The sequence below is a fragment of the Staurois parvus genome, unplaced genomic scaffold (genome assembly GCF_062004578.1).
Source record: "Staurois parvus isolate SC_StPar_1 unplaced genomic scaffold, SC_StPar_1.0 ptg000395l, whole genome shotgun sequence".
Taxonomy (NCBI): Eukaryota; Metazoa; Chordata; class Amphibia; order Anura; family Ranidae; genus Staurois; species Staurois parvus.
Genome location: NW_028318191.1, coordinates 79,753 through 102,681, shown reverse-complemented (window position 1 = coordinate 102,681; position 22,929 = coordinate 79,753). Strand labels below are relative to the sequence as shown.

Sequence of the window (22,929 nt, the reverse complement as noted above, 5' to 3'; positions counted from 1 at the left end):
TATCCCTCTTTTCAAACACCTTAAGGAGGACCTCTGTCGTTGAGCTTCTCACTCTATATCTTGGTTTGGTAGGATCAACTATTAAAATGACGTTTCTGCCCCGACTATTATATTTTTGTAGGACCTTGCCAATACCGATTCCGAGACGTGAGCTACAAAATCTACAAGCCGAGGTACTTTGTTTTGTTTGGAATAATAGAAGGCCCCAGATGAATCAGAAAACGTTTGTATGCTTTAAAATCTCATGGTGGGATTGGCCTCCCTAATCTTCACGCATATTTGCAAGCTGCCCAAATTGCACAATTGGCCAATTGCACAAGGTAATCTACTCCCCTCTGGATTTCTATTGATGCTCTTTCCTGTCATCCTTTGGTGGTTGGTGCTCTACTAGTCGATCTTTCCCTCCTATATTCTGTCCCACTTTATCTTTCTCGCTGTCTATCTGTGATAGGGTACGCCATCGTAAAACTCAATCCTCTTTATGCATGTCTTTAGCCCCCTGCAGTGGTGGATCACTAAGGGGTTACTGTGGATAGGAGACTACCTCTGGGGCATCCGAGTTTACCCTTTTCAATATTTGAAAGACAAACTAAAGATGCCTCCCACTGAAATTTTTAGATTGTCAATTTCCTCTCTTATCCTCTGGAAAACTAGTTTACTGGATGGACTACCCATTCTTACCACTTTCGAAATCTTCTGTCAAAGTAACAATCTTTCTAGAAGTTGTATTTTTATGGTGTATGCCCTTATTACTGATCCGAGTTGTAAACTTCCCTATATAGACCAATGGGAACGGGACCTGAATATCCGTTAATGATATATCAGATTGGCAAGATCTAGCCTTAGCACTATCAAAGGTTTCTATCATCAACACCACCTTAATTGAAGCCAACTATAAAACTTTATTAAGGTGGTACCTGGTCCCAACTTGGATTGTGAAGATGCATCCGCCTGCTTCCTCAATGTGCTTTCGGCGTTGCGGGTGTGAATGTCTGTAGGATCTCAGAGATGGCCCTCTTCCATAAATTTACAACTACAGTACCAAAACAATCCATTAAATTGCTTACCTATATGATGTTTGCCAATGTTTAGCTATAGTAATTCTTGCTGCTAAGTTACAAAAGAAATTGAACTGGATCATGATCAATGACAGGCTGACCTGTATTCTACATAACAATACTGCCAAATTTGGCATAACATGGGACCCATGCATTCAATATATTTCCATACCTTGATCTTTCTCAAAGTGACCCTCTTCTTCTCCTGCTTTCCCTTATTTTTTTTCTTTATACTGTTCCCTTTTTTTTTTTTTTATTCCTCTGTTATGAGGCTGGTTGAGCTTATTTGTTTTACAACATTTGATGTGTACGTAATAACGTAAGGTTGCAATTCTGGAATATGACCGCACTGGAGGATCATGGGTTCCTAGTAGCTTCACATTTTGATTATTCTCAAATCTTTTGGCAGTTAATTTTCATGTTTATTTTCTCAACGCGTTTCATGCGACCCTGTTGACTATTTGCTATTTTTTTTTCTGTGATCATGCCCCAAATATCTTGATATAATTTCAAGAGGGCTGCATCCCCCTGAGACTTTATATATTTTTTATTTTTTTACAATTTGACTTTTCAGAGTAATTTTTGTTTCCTTTTTTTGGGGTTTTTTTTTTTTTTTTTTTTTTGCCTGAGGAAAAGAAGCTGCATCACCTGATCTGCTTAAATCCCATAAGCATTCAAGTTTATACAGCTTGAAGTTGGGCAATATGCATAAAAATGATAATTTGGTCAAAATACTCACTTACCTAATAATTGTGCCCACATTGTATGCCAGCTAAGATGTGGTCTTAATTATCTCTAGGTTCATTGGCTAAAAACCTGGAGGTAATTTTATTTTTTAATTTGGTGCATTTATTGCACCACTTTGTAAATTTTCAATTCAAAGCCCATGAGTACTGGGCTTAAAGTGATTCTGAAGGTTGTAATTTAAAATAAAATATCAAACATGTTATACTTACCTGCTCTGTGCAATGGTTTTACATAGAGCAGCCCCAATCCTCTTCCTGAGTGCCCCCCTCCCGATAGCAATCCACTTGCTATGGGGGCACTCGAGCAGGCTTGCTCCCGAGCCTCATTGGTTCAGTGGCTGCGATTGACAGCAGTAGGAGCTAGTGGCCCCTGCTACTGTGTGAGCCAGTGAGAAGGGAGGGCCATGGCTCTTCTGCACATCTCTAGATCAGTCTCGGATGAGTATTAGGGGAGCTGCAAGACAGAAGGGTTCTTAGCGTAATGCATTAAAAAGGTAAAAAAAAAAAAACTCCTGTGGTGTCACTTTTGTAAGGACAACCTCCACTTCCCATCCAGAATGCAAAAAATGTAGGTGCCAACTGAAGTTGCACATACGCTAGTAGATTTCAAACAAACGCTCGTACAAAAATTCTAATAATTGTCGTTCAAAAGTACTTCCAAAGTTTGCTTGTTCAAGAAAAGCATTACATTCCACTCCTTCACACTTTCTCATCACTGTGGTCAAAACCAAACTTCAATTTGACCCCATTAAAGCCATTGTAAATTTGTAAAACGTTTCAGACATGAAATATGAACAGAGCATATCCCTCTGTAGTGTGTGCTTATCTCAATCCAGAACCCCAAGTGTTTCTGCTCACTCCCTCATTCCTCTGCTGCTATACGCATGAGTCACTTCTGATGAGTTTTCATGACACCAAGAGAAAACTGGTGACGAGGGCACAGCCTGTGAATGACAGCCCTCATCTGTTCCTTTTGGCTGTCTCTTCCCGCCAATCAGCTCTCAGAGCTTTCCTCACTGATGTAATGTCAGCTCTCCGCCTCCTGCTTGTCAGAGCTGAGGGCCTGGGTAAATTCTGCACTTTGAATGTAGGGGAAAGACTGCTGTGGTTACACAGGCACAAATTGTGTAGGAAGATCTGTTTCAGCTCTGCATCACCTGAGGCCAGTCACTTCACAAGGTATCTGTGAGGGTTTACAGCCACCTTAACCCCTTTTTGCCCCCTTTTTAAGAGGTCTCTGATGCTGGGAAGTGGGGTTTAGGGTCATGTGACCACTGTGATTGGCTATCACATCAGAAAGCTCCCAATCGCAAATAGCAATTTACATCAGGTACTCAAATATGCGGTCTCTCTGCGTCAAGGCCCAGCTGCCAAGAGGCCACATATTTGCTTACCATTGATGTCAAGGAGTTAACTATTCAAATATTAAATGCATGTTCCTGAAAGTAAAGTTTTCAAACAAAATTCTTTACCTGTATGGCCAGTTTAACACTTTTATGTAGCAGAGGGATTTTAGTGTCCTGGGTTCATTACCTGATATCCATGGTGATATGAAAATACCATGAAAATGTAAGGTTAGGCCATTTTATGCTCCTCTAGTACATGTTTTAAGGTAGTATTGCTAACAGGATTTGCAGGCTGGAAATGCTGTAATACAGGACCAGTTTGCTGTCCTACTTTAACCAGCCCTCCGCTCCTTAAGATCATTATTGCTGAATTTCCTGTGTCTGCTGCTGCCTATGTATGTGGTAGCTGTTGCAGATTCTTCCTTCTTGCATCTGTTGTTGTGAGTTTAGTTTAGCTATGTCTTCCTCTTTTGAATTTTAAAGTCCTGAGTCTGACTCATCTGTTCCAGCTCTTATCCACACCCTTCCCTCCCCTCCCTCCGCAGCAAAGAATTGGGCTTCCTTTTGGGACATTGTGAGTGGTGCAGCTGCTCATGGTTTACTGTACTTGTTTTGTTAGATGTTTAAAGTAACCGCTACTCAATATATTTTGTGGACGGCGCTTGCTGTAATAAGTTATATTCACTGTTGCAGAATACAAGATTTTTATTGATTAAAGCAGTATTAAACCCTTGTTCCCTTATTTTTACCTGGTGATCCGGCCATTAACACAATTTCAGTCTTAGGGTGGCTCCTCTGGATGGAGGAGCAACAGACACCTTTTTGGACAACAGCATTGTCAGTCTGGGGAGAGGGTTGTGTTAGATGGACCAGCAGATTTAAATGGACTTGACTAACAGAGCCAAACTCCAGCTTACACTTTTTACTCAGTAGTGTGTGTGTGTGTGTGTGTGTGTGTGTGTGTGTGTGTGTGTGTGTGTGTGTGTGTGTGTGTGTGTGTCCCCCTTTCAGGATAAAGATTTTACATAAATGAATAAAAGTTGGTCAGTGCTGTCCCAACCCTCCAAATGTCACTTTACTGGACAGCTTGATCCGTTAAAACTGAGTTCCAGCTGAAAAAAAGTCAGCAGCTACAAAAACTGTAGCTGCTGACTTTAAAAATACAGACACCTGTCCAGCGGTGTCCTCACCACCCCTGGTTTCATCAGCCGTCTTCTCTCTCCGGCATCTTCAGTGTGGGCACGCAGCTTTACAGCCAGGTGCCCACTGCGCATGTGCGAGAAGTGCTGCGCCTTGTGAATGGCCCCGTAGTCTTCTGTGACCTGTTAAGTGTCCCCGAAGACTACGGGCAGAGGGGGGGAGGGGAGAAATTTAATCTCCAATCGCCTTTGCGATCGCACTGTAAGTGGGAGTGGGTACCCCCTCCCCAAAGGTTAATGGGGAGCAGGGGACAAAGGCTTAAAGTGGAACTTCCCCTTTTGGGCGGAGTTCTGCTTTAAAGTGTTACTAAACCCACAACAGTAAAAATCAGTCTGTATATGCAGTAAAGCATGCTTGTTATACTCACTGTGGAACCTAAGGGGTTAATCCTTTGCATTGTGTAAAAAGGTCATTTGATTCGGTCTTCTCTGTCCCTCATCTTCAAATGTCCATGTCCTACCTCCTGATAAGACCGACTGAACCCGTAGCCATTCTGCACATGCTTAGTTTAGTGTGTATTGCTAGAGAGGGTTTTTTTTTTTTTTTTCTTGGGTTAGTGCATGTGATCTGCACAGTCCAGACAGGTCAGGAGTTTTGCATCATAGAGCAGAAAGAAAACTCCTCCTACAAGCTTTAACCAATGCTCTGCTGAACATTGATAGAAGTCACAATATTGCTCTAACTGTTGATGAGAAAAGGTATTTAGCCGTTTTTATATTTAATAAAATAATTGCATTTCCATGTCCTGTGTACTGTAGGAGACCAGATATAGTGAATGCAGGGTCCTGGGTTTAGTAAGTTGAAAAATAACAGATTTACTGACCTGTATCACAGGTGAAAATAGGAAAAAGCCTAAAAACAAAAATTAATGCAGTCACCAATTTAAGCCTAGTTTCACATCTGTGGATGTCCTGACCCGCAGAGAAAGCTCTGCATTTTTGCAGACATGGATGGGTGCCTTTTTAAATTAAGGTCACTCTCACGCATCATCAAATGCACTGTGTTTTTGCATGCGCCAAACCACAATGTACCAGAACACCATGCAGCTTGGTGTGGTGCGTTTGGGGGAAAAAAAGGATCAGGGAGTACTTTAGTCACATTTCTGTGGGCAGAGCAACCCAATGAAATAAATGGGCTGCCTACACGCAGATTGCACCTCGCAATAGTGTTAACGGAGCCTAAAATGAGGTGAGCTTCAATATCATTATTTTTTTATTTTTTGGGTTTAATGCCACTTTAAAGGCTTAGTCCACCTTCTAAACTAGTAAATGCAGTACCATTGACCAATACCGTGTGCTGTTTACTAATTTTTTTTTTTTCTTTTGCAGTGAAACCTGCTGTGCATTGCACCCATGATGATTTAGTGCACCATGGGTGCCTTGTATGGGATCTTTTGGTGTTTTCCCCATGCCTCAGGTTTGTACAGGTGTAAGGACCTGTTCTTGTTGTGGGACTGGAGAAAATGCTGCTGAACTGCAGCTGAGGTGACATACTGAGGGAGGGGGGGATTGCCAGCATGCTGCATAGTCCCTCTGCCATATTGGCAGATGGGAAGTGAAGGAATTTACTGGAAAACCATCATTGGGAGAGAGAGGTAGACTTTTAAGGATGATACATGCAATCATGCTTTTTACACACTAAATAGAAATGTAACATGAAACATCAAGAATGTGGCGTAGGAATTGTTGGCAAAATTCCCCCCACTTCTAATTTGCAGCCTGATGAATAAACCTACACCGATCAGATATAAGATTATGGCCATTCTCCTAATACGGAGTAGGTCACCCTTTTGCCTGCAAGACAGCACAAACCCACTGAGGCATGGATGCCACTAAACCTATGAAGGGTATGCTGCGGTATCTGACACCAAGCCGTCAATAGCAAATCCTTTATTTCCTGTAAGTTGCGAGGTGGGACCTCCATGGAATAGATTTGTTTTTCAAGCACATCCCACAGATGCTCGATTGGATTGAGATCTGGAAAATTTGGAGGCCAAGTCAACCCCTCAAACTTATTTGTGTTTCTTAAACCATTCTTAAACAATTTTTGAGAGTGGAAGGGGGCATTGTCCTGCTGAAAGAGGCCACTGCCACCTGTGAATACAGCTTTCACAAAGGAGAGTACTTTGTCAGCAACATTTGTTTAGGTAGGTGGCACATGTAATGTCATTCATACCCATGCACACTTTCCTGCCCGCGTGTCAAATATTGACATGCAGCTGTGCATCTGTAATCCCCTCTATAGGCTGTTGTATGCAGGTTCAATAACAAAGGAAGCCTGCTTGCATGATGGATGTCTGAATGAACGCTAAAACAGGGTATAATTTATCTCAATACCCTAAGTAGTTGGATATGTATGGTTTCACTAACACGCCAAAGTGGCAAAACTGCGTTCAGATATTAAGACTTTTTTTGCCTTCAGGTAATACGGGGTTAAAGGGAACTTATATGGATATAGCATTCCTTGGGGGTTGTCAGTTTTATTTTGAAGCAGAATCCCAAGTGGCTTAATACAAAGTTACAATTTGCAGGTAAACCACCACAAATATGCATTTCAAGACTTGTTTCTGTCTCTACTTCTGAGATGTACACAGCTCTACCAGACAGCAGAGTCTGATTCCTGGGCTGATATTTCTTTTTTTTTTTTTTTTTTCTCCTTTTATTTATACTTTAAGTACTCAGTGGCATTGGCCATTTTACTTCTGCATGAGTTTAATGACAAAATAAACTCTAAGCTGCTTGCCTCTGCTTAGACTGCCCTTTTAATTGAGTAAAACTTTCAGTTAAAGGTACACTAAAAGAAATGTAAAGACTGCCATTGCTGACTTTAAGATGGTTTATGGCCTTAAACCCTACTGTATCAAGTAGGTGAAGTTGGAACTCCCAATTTGAGTACTTGTTTGGGTTTGACCTTGAAACCCCTCTTGTAGGCCTTGTAGACAGCCCAACCACCAAATGGGAGTGCACATGTCAGGCTGACAGTGCTGTTATTGTGATGCAGTGAGTTGTCTTTGTCATTCCCTGACAAAGTGCTATTTACTAGCAGGATCACCAGTCAAGACATCTGATTCACAAAGAAAAAAAAATCTTACTGAAAGGAGTTGCAAAGAATACTGTATACCATGGGTCTCTAAACTTCCTAAACAAAGGGTCAGTTTACTGTCCCTCAGACTTGAGCAGTCCGTACATTGGTGTCTGTAGGAGAAATAGCACTCCATTATTGGTAGTGGAAGGAATAGTACCCCCTTATTGGTTTCAGTGAGAGGAACAGTGCCCCAAGGGCAGGATAAAGGCAAGCAAAGGGCCATATCTGCCCCCCCCCCCCCCCAGGCCACCAATACAAGTAAATGGCTGCACACAGTAATACTCTTCTAAATGCCGAGCTTTTCTGCATTGTACCGTACCAACACATGCACGTTTTACATATTCCCCCAGATGAAAAAGTGGCGCATTTCGGGAAATATACTGTGCAGACATTTAGAAGTGATTGACATTTTGCACAAGTACAGCTGCGTATAGAAATTCACTTGTACTGGTGGCTGTACATGGCGCTTGCTACCTGGGAATGGTAAAGTGCCAGGAATCTTGCACTTAAGGAATTGTAAGCTAATAAAAGTCCATCTGACTTCCTGTTAGAGGTGGGTAACTTTTTTGCTCTATATGGTCCCACTGTATGTAGGAGCGTAACCACTCTCTTGCTCACTTCCGAGATGGACTGTGGGATTTGTAGTGTGCAGAGCAGTGTACGACTGCAACTGGTGTGCACCGTTTGTTCCAAAGAAACAGAAGTGAGGGGAGGAAAAAGTGAGATTTGTTACAAAGAGGCAGAAAAACACAGGGCTTTGGAGATGGATCAGAGCGATTCCAAATAGTCAAAGAGGTCACATGCTGGTGCTGACCATTCCAAATCATTCAAATCTGTCCTGGAAGCCTTACAGAAAGGAGGGGAAGAAGAGCAGGGTTTTCAGGTCTTTGGGCCACTATACCAGCTGTGTAAGCAGTGAAAGCTAATCGCCCACGAAGGTATGTGTAGGGTGTTCACTTTTTTTTTTTTTTTTTTTAATAAAAGGTGAACTTGTAGTGGATGTGTATAGATTATTTTTGGAGAATAAGGATACTGTTTAGTGTCCCTTGCTTTAGCAGCAGGAATTGCTCTGTGCATGGAAAGAGGGGTAAACTAATCCCACATGGACTGCAGATCATAGATACCCACAAACCACGATCCAATGAGTGGCCCCAGAAGGTGGTAAAGTATACAGCATTGCTTTACAAGTGACACAAACGGGTGGACCTTTTATTGTAAAGCACTGCGTAAATTGACAGCGCTATATAAGTACCTGAAATAAATAAATATTGTGACAGTCTGTCCTTCTGCTAGCTTTAAACAGCAACTTGCATATGAGGAAGCATGGATTCGTAAAGGAGCGTTTTCTATGCTTGCATACTGCATATATTAATCTGCTTCTAACAGCCTTCACTGCTTTGCTTATGCTTACTACTGCCTGCCGTAGCAGCTAAAGGACTCTATGCTTTCATTTACTAACTAAGCTATTTGCAGATTTCTACATTCGTGCTTAGATAACAGCCATGCAGCATGATTTTGTGGGGATGAGCTGTCTCTCATAAGGAGGAACTTTTTATTTTTTTGTTTGTGATCCTTAACCACTTCCAGACCGGACACTTTTACCCCCTTCCTGACCAGGACAATTTTCAGCTTTTAGCGCTATCACACTTTGAATGACAATTGCGCGGTCATGCAACACTGTACCCAAATGAATTTTTTACCATTTTTTTGAGATAGATAAAGCTTTATTTTGGTGGTATTTATTCACCACTGGGATTTGTATTTTTTTTGCTATGTAAATGAAATGTCCAAAAATTTTGAAAAAAAGTGGTTTTTTTTATAAAATTTTGCAAATAAATAATATTTCATTATAAATCTTAGCCAAAATTTATTCTGTTATCTTTTTAGTAAAAAAAAAAAATCCAAATTAGTTTATAAGCAAAAATTATAATTTTTTAAAAATTTTTTCTTACATTTTTATTTTATTTTTTTATATTTTTTATTTTTATTTTTTTTTTTTACATACTGTCACCCTAGCAGTACAGTGTCACCATGGTGACACTGTACTACTTGTGAGGGGTGATGAAGATTTTTTTTTTTTTTTTACACTGATTGCTTTTACACCCATATAGGATGTAAAAGCAATCATTTCTCTTTCTCTCTGTGTGCATTCTTGCACTCATTGAGAAGAACTGAGTGAGCTGTGATTGGTCACAGCTTGTCACATGGTACAAGGCTTTTGTGAATAGCCTTGTACCATGTGACCTCTGTGATCATTCACAGATTTCACACATAGTAAGCAATGATGTCAGAAGTGACATCTTGCTTACTACTTTGCATGTGATCACTGATTGGCCAATCAGTGATCACATGATCGGGACCTCGTACAGAGGTCCCGTCCGACGATCGGTGTTTCACTGTGTCCGGAGGACACAGCGGGCACCGGATCGCGGTGCTGCGCACTCCCAGGGAGCGCGCACAAGCAGGGTGCGGGGAGGCCGTTTATAGACGGCCACCCGACCCTGCAGTGCCACCGTCCGGCCGTTTATATACAACGGCCGGTCGGGAAGTGGTTAAAGACTGAATTGACTGTTCCATCAGTATAGAATACTCCTATTCCTCCTTATCCACACACTCAGGGATGGGAGACTCTAGCAACAATCAAGAAGAGATTTTTCTTTACGAAGAGTTATTGTAGCCTATTCTCTGTGTAGTGGTCATTACTGAATTCCCAACAAATTCATGCATAGGAGATACTATGTTACCAAATTTCTTGTTTAACATGCAGCCTCTTGCTGCAGTATTACGCTCTGCACTGAAGCATTTGGGCTTCAGGATGTTTTTTTTTTAGAACCTTTCTGTGTCTTATTTGTTTTAATGTTTTCCAGGCACATGTTTCATGCTAGTAAATGTTTCCTCAATTCTAGTGGCACTTTGTAGTATATTTTTAATTTTATAATGGAAATTTTTGATCTGAATATAAAATGACATTTTTTTTTTTTTAATTTTTTATAACCAGTGTATACTTACTTGCTCTGTTAGTGGTTTTGCAAAGAGCAACCCCAATTCTCCTTTTTGGGTCCCCACCTGCGCTCCTGGCTCCTCTCACTTGAGCAGTGCCCCTAGGGAATGCCGCTTGCTGTGCTCATCCCCAAGCCACTGCTGTGTGTGTGACCATAAGACACAAAGTCGTGGCTTGGCCTCACCTGCCTCCGCTCTCTCCTCATTGGCTCGCTGGTTGTGATTGATGGCAGCAGGAGCCAATGGGTTCCTACTGCTGTCAGCCAATGAGGTGGAAAAGTCTCCAGACAGCAGAGGCTATCTAACTTTGCTGGATTGGAGGGGGCTCAGGCACAGATTGGGGGGACCACTGCACACAGAAGGTTTTTTACCTTCCTGCATAGAATACATGAAAGTAAAAAACCTTGAGCCTTTAGAACTACTTTAAATGAAATACAGGTGTACCTCGGTTTACTAATACATTTTTTACAAATTTTTTTTTTTCACAATTCAAAGTGTATGTCGGTGTCGATTTTTAAATTCAATTGCCGGCTTTTTTGTTTTTATTTTTGCAATACGAAACATCCCGGAAACCGCATTAAATTCGTAAACCGTGGTACACCTGTACTTTTTATGCCATCCAGTCACCATTGTCATAGGTAAACCCCTTTTTTGTCTCCATATGTGGAGGCTTCCTTTTTTTTGCTTCAATTTTTGAAAGGTACAGAGTTGGAATCTCCGATCAAGTCTGATCTTAGATCTTTGTACGTTTTTAGAGAGTCATCTGTCCCGTACTAATTATGCCTACAGGCAGCCAATATTCGTGTTTGTAAAGGTATCCTTGCATATTTGGCATAAACAATTGCTAAGTATAGTACTAAATGGATTTTTACTGTGAAAAACTGCATTCATATAACTGTTATATGGAACATTATACGAATATTTGTTGTGATAGGGCTGTTATAGTGACATACAAATAAGAAAAGTAAAATAGTAGAAAATTGTGTGTGTGTGTAGTAAAAATAGTTTACACATGTTCTTCTGTCCTCCCACACAGGATGTCGACATAGTGGTTTCTCCATGTCGGGGCTCCCAGCCTTCAGCAACTACTCTGGAAGATTATGTTGACCATGTTCAGTCTGTCATTGTGTATGCAATAAATGAAGACCTTTTAAATTCTCAAGATGAAGAAGAACTTAATGATATTAAGTCAAAATATAAACTACCTGTGTTTTTTATGCGAACAAGCCCCAAGGATAAACTGATCTGTGGTCCAGAAGGTGGTCATTCTGCACTGTATGAGCAGCTGACAGAGCTTGGTTATTTGAAGAAAGGTATTTGTAGCTGTGGAGCTGCTGGGTCAGGCAGCCCAGCTCCAAGTGTTTTAGTTGAACAGTTTGAAAAGCTTCGTCAACTAAGTAGCTTCTCTCGGCAAGTTCTGCAAATGCACCTGGTTGATGCATCAATGGTTCTTAACATGGTGCACAGTCGATGTCTGGACATATTCATTAATAAGGCTTTTGATATGAGGAGAGACCTTCAAATTACACCGAAGAGACTGGAGTACACACGCCAAAAGGAGAGTGAACTGTATGAGTCTCTAATGCGCATTGCTGATCGTAAGCAAGAAGAACTAAAGGAAATGATAGTGGAAACCCTAAACAGCATGAGAGAACAACTTCTTGAGGATGCTGCCAGCATGGAGTTTAAAGGTAAAAATCTGTGTCATGATTAGACACTGAGAATTAAGAAGCTGCCAATGAGACGTTTAAAACAGTTGTTCTTAGTTATGCTGTATTAAGATCCTAGTTTCCTGTTTACAGTTATGAAATCAGTATTTAAACACCCTTTAGGATTCCTTCTGAACCCAGCACTGAGAGTGATGGTGTTTGCATCAGAGCCAGGGATATGAATATGTTTGTGCCCGCACTACATAATGGACACCCCTTCCTCCGTAAACTCTCACCCTCCATCAGGTCCGCTGACGACACATGGCAGTGGGCAGATTGATAGTCGCTGTTTTGAAATACGCCCACTGCTGTGCACTGTCAATCAAAACTCAAGTGGACCTTCTATGGAATTAGTTTCTGGTTCCCATCATGCTCTGGCCACCCAGTGACAAGTAATTTTCCAAATATGTCCATTACCATATTTGGTCTCCTTGTTTACATTGACCGTTTTTAGCCAGAGAACCTCCTGGCTGACCGCTAAATGGGGTCTAGGGATACAGAACTGTGTGGGAAGCGGTCACATTTGCTAAGGCTTGCCAATATAGACATGTCCCACTCTGAGTACTTTTTTGTACCTCTGTTCTCCAGCTCAGAGTTTCTTAATCGCTGCCAGTAACAGTGGGTTCATAAAGTGGTTGTAGTAAGAACTACCTGAATTTGCCACACATGTCCATGTCGCTGGCACAAATTCTTGCCTGATTTTATAATCCCCCTGTATATTGTTTGTAACAGTTGCTTACTAAGGCATAGAGTGATTTATGGCTACTAAGCTATTAAAGATATTCTTGAAAGCATTTTTTGTTTTTATCTGTTCAATAAGTTTAAATGCAAAATCTGTTGATTCTGCCAGAAATCTTGGAAGCTGATAACTTTCCTGCTCTGTGCAGAAGCAGAGGGGAGTACTTGTTTTTTTTTTTTTTTTTTGTAAGTGCCCCTGTGTTCATGCGCATTTACGAACATGCACGTAGGCCCCACGCACTTATGTAAACATCGTTTGCACCACACGGGAGGGTATTGCCGAAACTGTCAGAATGAGAGCAATAGCACCAGACGTCCGGTGTACCTCTGAACTGGATAATTTGATGTACTGTTTTTTGTTTTTTTTTGTCATTCCATTGGCGTTTGCAGTTTTGTAGCATGACTTATATTTGGTATCTTTCCTTGCATTAACCTCCTCCTTGGGTATGGTTTGTTTTGTACACTAAAATTCATAAAAATGTATATTTTTTCCAATGAAGTTGTGTTTGAGAAACTGTGCAAAAATGCGACATTAAAATCTGCACCACCACCATGTTATTCTCTAGGGCCTCTTTTATTTATTTATTTTAAAGCTATAATATGATAAATGATATTTTTGTCTTTTTCCCACAAATCGACAAATAGAGCTTTCTTTTGGTGGTATTTGATCACTTTTTTTTTTTTTTTTTTTTGCGCTATAAACAAAAAAAACACTATTATTAAAATTAGAGAAAAAAAATAATTACAGTTGTGACCAAAATTATTCAACCCCCACTGAAATTGAGTGTTTTGGCCAGTTTGACATTGCTTTTGATCATTCAGTCATCTTGCTTACATTTACATTAAAGAGGCACTTGTAGGTCAGACAAATATAACATAACAGTTATAATGAAATAACCACAAATGTCTTTTCTGTGCTCACAGCATTATCAGTTTTATTCAACCCCCAAGTGACATTCAATCTTAGTACTTAGTACAGCATCCTTTTACAGTTATAACAGCTTTTAAACGTGAAGCATAGCTTGACACAAGTGTCTTGCAGCGATCTACGGGTATCTTCGCCCATTCTTCATGGGCAAAGGCCTCCAGTTCAGTCACATTCTTAGGCTTGCGCACTGCAACTGCTTTCTTTAAGTCCCACCAGAGGTTCTCAATCGGATTTAAGTCTGGTGACTGCGATGGCCACTCCAAAATGTTCCAGCCTTTCCTCTGCAACCATGCTCTAGTGGACTTGGAGGTATGCTTGGGATCATTGTCCTGTTGAAAGGTCCAACGTCTCCCAAGCCTCAGGTGTGTGACGGACTGCATCACGTTTCCATCCAATATCTCCTGGTACTGAAGAGAATTCATGGTACCTTGCACACGCTGAAGCTTCCCTGTACCTGCAGAAGCAAAACAGCCCCAAAGCATGATTGACCCTCCACCATGCTTCACAGTAGGCAAGGTGTTCTTTTCATCATAGGCCTTGTTCTTCCTCCTCCAAACATAGCGTTGATCCATGGGCCCAAACAGTTCTAATTTTGTTTCATCAGTCCACAGAACACTATCCCACAACTTTTGTGGTTTGTCCACATGGCTTTTGGCATACTGCAGTCGACTCTTCTTATTCTTTGGAGACAGCAAGGGGGTACGCCTGGGAGTTCTGGCACGGAGGCCTTCATTACGCAGTGTGCGTCTTATTGTCTGGGCTGAAACTTCTGTACCCACATCTGACAAATCTTTTCTCAGTTCCTCAGCAGTCACACGGGGACTTCTCTCCACTCTACGCTTCAGGTAGCGCACAGCAGTCGAAGTCAGCATCTTCTTTCTGCCACGACCAGGTAGCGTTTCAACAGTGCCCTTTGCCTTGAATTTGCGAATGATGCTTCCTAAGGTGTCTCTTGGTATGTTTAACATCTTTGCAATCTTCTTATAGCCATTGCCCTTCCTGTGAAGAGAAATCACCTCTTCTCTTGTCTTCCTGGACCATTCTCTTGCCTTCACCATGTTTGTAACCACACCAGTAAATGTCTAGAAGGAGCTGAGTATCACAGTCATTTTAAAGCTGCCTAATTGGTGCTTATTATGCTTGATTGCTGCTCGGTGACATCCACAGGTGTTTTCAATACCTGATGGAAAGCACCTGTATGAACCTCTGTTCTTCAGAGTGGTAGTCTTTAAGGGGTTGAATAATTGTGGCAATGAAGAAACCACATAAGAACCATTTACTACTGTATTACATAAACAATTGATGTCATTTTAGTTGCATTTGGGTAGTTACAACGTCCTTGTAGGATTTGATTCTGAATACAATTCCAAATGTACACTATAGTCCCTAAACCCCTTTACAGCATTGGGGGTTGAATAATTTTGGTCACAACTGTATATTTTACTTTCTGCTATAAAACCTATCCAGTAAAAAAATTAACTTTTTGTCATGAATTTAGGCCAAGGTGTATTCTGCTACATATTTTTGGTAAAAAAAAAATCCCAATAAGCGTGTATTGATTGGTTTGCGCAAAAGATACAGCATCTACAAATGGCAGTAAACACATTTTATAGTAGTATGAAAAGAATTACAAATTCTTAAAATACTTGCTTTCTCTGCCTCCTGTCCAAAAACAACTGCACTTCCCCCAATTTACTACTCTTTCCAAAACTAAGGTTAGGTTCACACCTATGCAGGTTGCGTTTTAGCCGTTTCTGCATTGCGTTTGCATTTTGCACCTGCATTTTTGGGTATTTCATTTTTTGCTGCATATTTGATGCATTTTACAGGGGGTTTTTAATTTTTCTTGTTGCTAGGCAAATGTAAAATGCATCAAAAATGCAATACATGCTTTTCTGCAGCTTTTCCATTGAGGTCTATAGGTCCAAAAATGCAACTTTTTGCATTCAAAAAAGTCCCTGACCCTTTCCAAAAAATGCTTAGGTGCGAACCTAGGGTGAAAACAAGCCTTCTTATGAAACCAAATATTTTAATAGGCTTGTCATTCTTCAGGAGTGAGTAATTAGAAATGCCTCACCGTTTTAGCAGATGTGTAGTGCTGCAATTGGTGAACATTCTGCTATGAAATGCCAAATGAGAAGTATGGATCTGGTGCTATTTAAAGTTTTGTGAACTTTTTTGAATGTTCATTAATACAGCCTAAAATGTGTTCAGTCGTTTTTATTTAGTTTTTGTCAATTAACCAATTAAAGTAATCAAAACATTCTACTTGTTTTGTTTTGAGGCTAATGATTCAGACAATTAATTTGAAGGAGAAATTAATATTTCAATCAATGGTATTATAGTCTGGTGTGAATGTGGGAGGTCCTGTTTTAAAGTGATATTAAACCTACTTTAAGTTCCCGTTCACATATATGCAGATTGAATGTGGTTTGAACCGCATCCAATCCGCATGACATGTAAAATACCATTTCTTCCTATGGTGCCTTTTTCATGTCCGAATTCTGAGCTAAAACAATCCCATATGAATTTGAAGTGCAGACTTTCAGCTTTAATTCAAGGGGTTGAACTTAACTATCAAGTACAAATTTTTGGAACTGCAACCATTTTTATGCACAGTCCCTCCATTTTCAGGGGTTCAAATGTGATTGGACAAATGAATATAATCATAAATAAAATGTTCATTTTTAATATTTTGTTGCGAATCCTTTACTGTCAATGACTACCTGAAGTCTGGAACCCATGGACATTACCAAAGACTGTGTTTCCTCCTTTCTGATGCTTTGCCAGGCTCTAACTGTAGCGGTCTTCAGTTGTTCTTTTGTTTGTGGGTCTTTCTGCCTTTAGTTTTGCCTTCAGCAAGTGAAATGCATGCTCAGTTGGGTTGAGATCAGGTGATTGACTAAGCCATTGCAGAATATTCCACTTCTTTTCCTTCAAAAGCTCCTGGGTTGCTTTTGCAGTGTGTTTTGGATCATTGTCCATGTGTACTTTGAAGCGCTGTCCAATCAACTTTGCTGCATTTGGCTGAATCTGGGCTGACCGTATACCTCTAAACACTGCAGAATTCATCCGGCTGCTTCTGTCACATCATCAATAAACACCAATGACCCAGTGCCACTGGAAGCCATGCATGCCCCTGCCATCACACTGCCTCCACCATGTTTTACAGATGACGTTGTGTGCTTTTGGATCATGAGCTGTTCCAAGCCTTCTCCACACTTTTTTTTTTTTTTTGAAATCTCTTGATTGTAGACTTTGACTATGACACACCCATTTCCTGGAGCGTGTCCTTCACTTGTCTAAATGTTGTGAATGGTTTTTTATTTACCATAGAGAGGATGCTGTGATCATTCACTACTTTTTGTCTTCCATGGACGTCCATGCCCTTTTATGTTGCTGAGCTCACCAGTGCATTCTTTCCTCCAGAATGTACCAAATTGTTGAATTGGCCACTCCTAATGTCTCTCTGCTGCTGTCTCTCTGATGGATTTGTTTAGTTTTTGAAGTCTTACAATGGCCTGCTTCACTTGCATGGACAGTTCCTTTGAACGCATGATTTAGGTTCACAGCAATAGATTCCAAATGCAAATACCACACTTAGAATCAACTCCAGACCTTTTACCTGCTTAATTGATGAATAAATAATGGAGTAGCCCACACCTGGCCATGAAACCACTTTTGATTCAATTGTCCAATTACTTTTGGTCCCCTGAAAAAGGGAGGATGGCTACTCTTAAGAGCTGTAATTCCTAAACCCTTCCTCCAGTTTGGATGTACGTACCCTCAAATTATACCTGAGTGTGTGCACTTTCAACCCGTATCCATTATAGAACTATAGCTTGAATACGTTTTAGTAAATACCTGAAAAAAACTAAAATTGTGCCAGTGTCCAAATATATATGGACTTAACTGTAGCGAAGAGCTTTCATATCAGTTGTTGTAGATGTGCCTCTTTGTGCTCTCCAGGATTAAATACATAGCTTTGCATTGACTTGTGTGATTGAATGCTTGGCAGGTTAATTTAACAACCATTAATTGGACTGCCTCTAAGCATCTACAGTCTAAGGATACGGCCCCATAGAAGTCTATCAGGGTGATACTGTGCTTGTTTGGCCAGTGCCAAGAAGCTTTGTGGGAAATCTATAAACAAACTCTGGAGAGCAGTGCTGCATGAACGGCAATATATAGTTTTTTGGAGGAGGTGGGGGCAAAAAAATACAAGCACTTGGTATGAATGATGTATATGTATTTTTTTTTCAAATATCTCAGGTACACCTCAATCTGCCTGGTTAGGTTAGAAGTCTTCATCTAATGGAAGTGTGCAAACAAACAAGTTCTATTTAGTAATTTTCCTTTTTCTCTGTCTGTTTTTAGATATTTCTATCCCGCAGAATGGAGAACCTGTTGGAGCACAGGAAATCAAAAACTGCATTTATCAGATTAAAGACCTGATCATTTCACGGCTTAACCAAGCTGTTGTAAACAAACTTATTAACTCAGTGGACTATCTACGGGAAAGCTTTGTTGGCACATTAGAAAGGTGCCTTCGTAGCCTAGAAAAATCCCAGCAGGAGTCATCTATGCATGTCACAAGCAACCATTTAAAGCAGGTGAGAAAGTTGAAATGAATCATTATGATTAAATACAATTCCGGTATGAGGTTATTCCTTTATAGAAATTATGCACAGCAGATTGCAGACTTAAAATCATTGTTTCTGTAAGAACTGATCTATACAGAGATGTTAAAACAAGATGAAACCTGAAAGCATCTTGTGTGTAAAGCTTCATACACACTGAGAATATCGGACAAATAATTGTGTGTGGGGTTTTTTTTGTTGTGTGTGTGGGGTTTTTTTTTTTTTTTTTTGCATATCAAAAATGGAAGAGGTTACTCAACTTACCGTATTTTCCGGCGTATAAGACGACTTTTCACACTAAAAAAAATCCCCCAAAAATCGGGGGTCGTCTTATACACCGGGTATATGCCGGAACACTGTCCATCCCGGGAGCTGAGGTAATATGGAGGGCACATCTTCAACATCCCCAAGTGAAAGATTGCCAATAATTAATTTATTTAATCAATAAATAATTTACCCCGCTGGATGTAGCTTCTTTATCTTCGGCTGGATGTGCCGCTGGAAGCCCTATGTAGCTTCGGCTTCAGAACGTCTCTGTGCTGACACTGTCCCGCACTGAGCCAATCATGGCAAGCCTGCTCGGATTGGCAAAGGTTGAATAGACGGCCTCTCTAACTCAGCCAATCCGAGCAGGCTTTTTTTGCATACGAATTATAAATACACCGTTTGCTGTGATTGGCTCAGCGCAGTTCATACAGTGTCAGCACAGGGATGTTCTGTAGCCGAAGCCACAGTATTATAGTGCACATCCAGCAGCTTCAAAAGGTAAATACGATCTTATATTCTGTATGTAGCCGAATCTACAAGCATATCCAGTGGGCTAAAATGTAATAATGGGGACATTATGTACGGTATGTTTATACACTTCTAGTAAAAAGCCTGCTCAGATTGGCCAGAGTCAGAGAGGCAGTCTATTACAACCTTTGCCAATCTAAACAGGCTTGTTGTGATTGGCTTTCTATTTATCAATGTATATTATGTTCGAAAAATGTCATTCAATAAAAATGTATTTAAAAAACTGGTGTTGCCTTGGAAGTGGGGGTAGTCTTATACAGCGAGTGTAGGCCAAAACCTATGTTTTAACTGTAAAATTAGGGAGTCGTCTTATACACCCAGTCGCCTTATACGCCGGAAAATACGGTACATAAGTTCTCGTACGACCAAATAGAATTTCGGAAGTGATGTGATGTATTTTCAAATGAAAACTGTACTGGGTAAATGAAAAATGTACGCTCTGGTATCACATGAGAAAAATTTTCATGTTTATCCCTTTGGATAATTTTGGGTGATAGGTTGTCGAAAGCTGTGTACGAATGTTCAGATTATCGTACAGTTGCCTCGAAAGCTTTATTTTTCATATCATTTTCTGATTGTGTGTACGAGGCTTTAGAGGGAGAAGGGCGAGCTAAGTTTCCATAGTTTTATGAGAGAAACAATTTAGTATTGTCCGTGATACTTTTTTTTTTTTTTTTTATTTGCACGAACATACAATTTTGAGGACAAGCTTTTGGGGTATGTCCCCTTCTTCAAGGTCCAAGCAGTTTTACTAATAGGGCTACAATCACCTCAAGCAACATGGTTTTATGAGAAAACTCATCTTCCTCAATTACCCAAGTCAACATGGAACACATCTAAAGACTCTTATTTTTGTTTTTCATTCTTCTTTCACCTGGTGATCTGGCCAGTAACATACCTCCTTTATGTTAGAATGCCCCCAACCTGGATGAATGAGCACAAGGGCACATTTGAACAGCAACCAAGAAAGTTAAGCCATACTCTAGCTAATGCTTTATAATAAATTACAGCAAACTTTCTTTTTTTTTTTTTTCCTTTTTGGGATAAAGGTTTTGCATAAATAAAAGCAGATCATTGTAAGCACCCTGCCAGTATAAATTGGTTCCTCTCTTCCCTGTAACTGATACATCTGAAAAGCCGCATTACTGGTTAGATCACCAGATGAAAATAAAGGAAAGAAAGCCAAACACTGCTACCAGGAAGAAAAGCGTCTAGGTGAGATAGTAAAAATGTCCAGTCTGTATAAGGCCTAAAGAAAACTAATGCAGCCATCACGGTGTGTTCTGTTTTACGTGGTCAGTTTTTAATGGGCAAAGTAGAGGGACTGGCAGGAACACCAGGGATTTCACACAAAGGAAGCAATACAAAGAGAATAGGATACCTTTTTCTTAAGTGCATTGTACAGCAGGCACATCGGGTTTACATATTCTTTATTGTACTCCCAAGAAAGGGTAAATTTTTTTTTTTTTTTTTTTTTTTTTTTTTTTCTTTTTAATTATAACACTGTACTATTTGTACAACCTGTAGAAATGAATACCAGTTTGCATGCTAAGGTTTCATGTAAGTAGTATTTTCTTTTTTTTTTTTCTTCCTTCTTACTAGATATTGAATGCTGCATACCACGTGGAGGTCACTTTTAATTCTGGATCCACGGTCACCAGAATGGTGTGGGAGCAGATTGTACAGGTAAAAGAAAGCTTGGTGTTAAAAAGAAATAAGGGATGTTGAATGAAATGTTTTGTCAGAAGATGAGCCCTTTAAAATGGTGATAAAATTGCCCTGTAGTGAGCAAAATAAAACACTTGATGAGATAAGGCTTTTTAAAAGTTACGAATTCATTTAATGCTGAAAAATAACGACTCTAAATCTAATGCAGTGTATTTTGTGATTTGGACTTTGGTGTAAAGATGATCATAAAGTAGTAAAATACATCATTTTAGCATTGTGAATTGAGGCTATTGTGTATTCAAGAAAACATGCTTAATTTTAATCCAAAGAAATATTAGCAGACATTCAGGTACTAAAAGAGCTGCAGATACAGTCCGTACAGGATTGCAGTTTCTTTTAAGAGTTTCATGCACTAGTCTTTCTTTTTTTTGTATGATCACTGCCGCTAGCTATAGCCAGCAGCTGTGGTCATTGTATTCTGATGGTCCAGAAATCTCATTGTTGGAATAAAATAGCATAATGGCAGGGGTTTCCCTCATTAACATTGTTGATGTGGGGAATAGGGCGATCTCTCTCTCCTTCAACCTATGGTTGATTGAAAGGAAATTACATGTATGGCCAGCCTTAAGGCTCTATAGGCAGAGCAGATTAGCTACTACAGAAAAACTGCCCAAATGTTTAACAACTTTCCATATTCGATATCTGCTCCACAAAGAGTCGTTTTGTTTTTTTAATGAGTGTGACTGACTTACTGACTGGCATTATGTAAGTGACTAGTAAAACAGAACCATTTCGTAGTGCTGCATAGCAGATGGCTGAGTCTACACATGTACTGAACAACACATGGCTGCTCTACATTAATATGTAATCAAACTATATAGTGGTGAGATTTTTAAAACCTTAGCATAATATTCATACAAATACTCCGGTTTCCTCCCACACTCCAATCACATTCGAGATTGTACACCTCTTGAGGGTTAGGGATTGATGTGAATGTACTATATATATATATATATATATATATATATATATATATATATATATATATATATAGTAAAGCGCTTCGTAAATTGACCGTGCTATATAGTACCTGAAATAAATAAATTAAATATTTGTCGTAATTACAATGCTGCCGGCTTGACTTCAAAGAGTCTGGTCACCCACTGTGTGAAAGGGCTCTTGGGAGATGTAGTTCTGTGGGTGTACGCGTGTCAATTGGAACTGCGCTCTCAGCAGATTTCCCTTCAAGTATATACGTGCCTGTACAGCTAAAAGCTATAAACCCTTTGAAAAACATGGAGCTCTGAAGCTGAATGTGCATAGCAATCCTCTCCTCCAGTGCAGCAGACAGGATGCAAGGCTAGTGAACAATGACGAGAGGAGTTGAAATGTTCATTGAGAGTGCAAAACTGTATGTGCTCAAGAAGGAAACTGAAAATGCTCTTCCCTTTTTTTTTTTTTTTTTTTTTTTTTTTTAATTTGAAAAAAAAAATGTATAACGTTTAAGTTAGAAAATATAAGTTAAAAAAAATCAAGCTGTGGAAGTTCCCTATTGCTAAGGTAAAAAGCTGTGAGTATGAAAAATTTGAATGCGAACATATGTGTTTTTTCACAGATAATACAGCGCATTACATGGGTCAGTCCGCCTTCTATCACACCAGAGTGGAAGCGCAAAGTGGCTCAGGATGCAATTGAGAGCCTGAGTGCATCCAAGCTTGCTAAGAGTATTTGCAGTCAGTTCTGCAAGCGTCTAAAAAGTTCCCATGAAGCTTTTGCTGCTTCTCTCAAACAGGTGGGTGTTTTTATCTGTTGTACTTTTTTTGTTTAGAGGTAACCTGGAGTGTATGTGCACCCATGAACTAATGTAAGAGTTTCTGAGCAGCTTTTATCAGTAAAAGATCCGATGGGAAAATCTGATCTAAATGATGGTCTTCATATACCAGATTCCAGCTGTAGCTTTGACTTGAATAAGTAGCTTAGTCTCTGTGCTTTGTTTTTGTTTTAGTTCTGTTGACCA

The 22,929-nt window shown here is 40.0% G+C and overlaps 1 protein-coding gene across 1 annotated transcript in view; it reads left to right on the top strand.

Annotated features, from left to right (window-relative positions):
* The window catches only part of DSTYK (dual serine/threonine and tyrosine protein kinase), a 130,950-nt gene that overhangs the window by 56,702 nt on the left and 51,319 nt on the right, over nucleotides 1-22,929 (top strand). The window contains exons 3-6 of the mRNA XM_089686345.1: nucleotides 11,471-12,125; nucleotides 18,187-18,422; nucleotides 20,847-20,930; nucleotides 22,528-22,704. Of these exons, the coding sequence (XP_089542471.1) occupies nucleotides 11,471-12,125; nucleotides 18,187-18,422; nucleotides 20,847-20,930; nucleotides 22,528-22,704 (1,152 nt within the window). The remainder of the gene's footprint in view (nucleotides 1-11,470; nucleotides 12,126-18,186; nucleotides 18,423-20,846; nucleotides 20,931-22,527; nucleotides 22,705-22,929) is intronic.